This window comes from Rhizophagus irregularis, chromosome 8 (genome assembly GCF_026210795.1).
Source record: "Rhizophagus irregularis chromosome 8, complete sequence".
NCBI lineage: Eukaryota > Fungi > Glomeromycota > Glomeromycetes > Glomerales > Glomeraceae > Rhizophagus > Rhizophagus irregularis.
Window position 1 is genome coordinate 4,007,734 of NC_089436.1, and position 1,202 is coordinate 4,008,935.

General features: G+C 25.1%; 1 protein-coding gene across 1 annotated transcript; it reads left to right on the forward strand.

Annotated features, from left to right (window-relative positions):
* Positions 1-202: 202 nt before the first annotated feature.
* OCT59_028770 (uncharacterized protein) lies at positions 203-959 on the forward strand (the record flags this gene model as incomplete). Its single annotated transcript, XM_066147543.1, has 3 exons — positions 203-453; positions 572-765; positions 844-959. 3 exons carry the CDS (start codon positions 203-205, stop codon positions 957-959), a joined length of 561 nt encoding a protein of 186 aa, XP_065994242.1.
* Positions 960-1,202: the final 243 nt, after the last annotated feature.

The following is a 1,202-nucleotide window of genomic DNA, read 5'->3' on the forward strand; positions in this document are numbered from 1 at the left end:
GAAACCAACTCGTACAATCGTACTTCAAATGATCAACGTTGTCTTTTTTAGTAAAAAAACAATAATGTACAGTTTGGTAATACTACTTTTATAAAAAGAAGTTTCTAATATATAATGAATTTCCATTTTGTATCTATACCTATGCCAAATATAACTTTCTTCTTAATTTTCTGTGTTTTACCGATAAGTGATATAATACGGTATGACTAACGTTTATAATGATGCTGATAATGAGTATGTAGAAGAAAAAATTCAACGTTTTACGAATTCTTGGCAGGAAGTGTATAATCTTAATGCATGGGCCAGTATAATTTATCTTGTATTCTGGTTCCCTCCATGGACTTTATTTTGCTTCGTATGGGTACTCTGTACTGGTTCAATAAGTGTTGTTTTTTCGTTGGTGCTCCCTCCTTTGGGATATTTATTTTCTATAGCGACCGTAGCTTCTTGGAGGTATTGTACTATATATTAAAAAAAGAACACATAATTTATCTAAATGTTCATATTATTACAGAATATTTTTTTTTTCTGATACTGCTTTATTTATCAATTATTTTCTTTATTTAAACAGATCTTTGGCTAGAATTGAAGTAATTACAACTTCATTCTGTGCGAATCCAAAAAATTTTATCATTGATACTATCCCAGAAATAACACGTAGAACTCCACTTTATCCGATTACAAAAATTTCGCTTACAAATCCAGTTTATCCAAATACAATACGACTTGGAATAAAATTTTGTTTAAATAAATATACTTATGATTGTTTTTCTTATTTCGTATTATATAAATTTTTATTTTTTTTAGTATTTATTATGATTTTTCAAATATTTATAATTATAGCTTTACCACCTTTTATATACTTTGGATTACCAATAATTTGTACTTATTGTAGTAAATTTGGTGAAAAATTAATCTTAGATTCTAGAATTATTTTGGTACCTACTATAGAACTATAAAAAAATGAAGGAGAAAGTAAGTAATGAATCAATATTATCATTGGTTAAGTGTTTTATACAAATTTATTAATCTGTTTTAAGCATTTTTTTCTTAAAAAAAAAAATACAACGAAATAAGTTATATGTTTTACGTTATATTATAAGAGTATTTTTCAAAATATGATAATAAAATGTTTATTACGTAATAAAAGAGATTATTTGGAAAATTTGGTGTACTATAATAATTTGGGGTTTAAATACTCT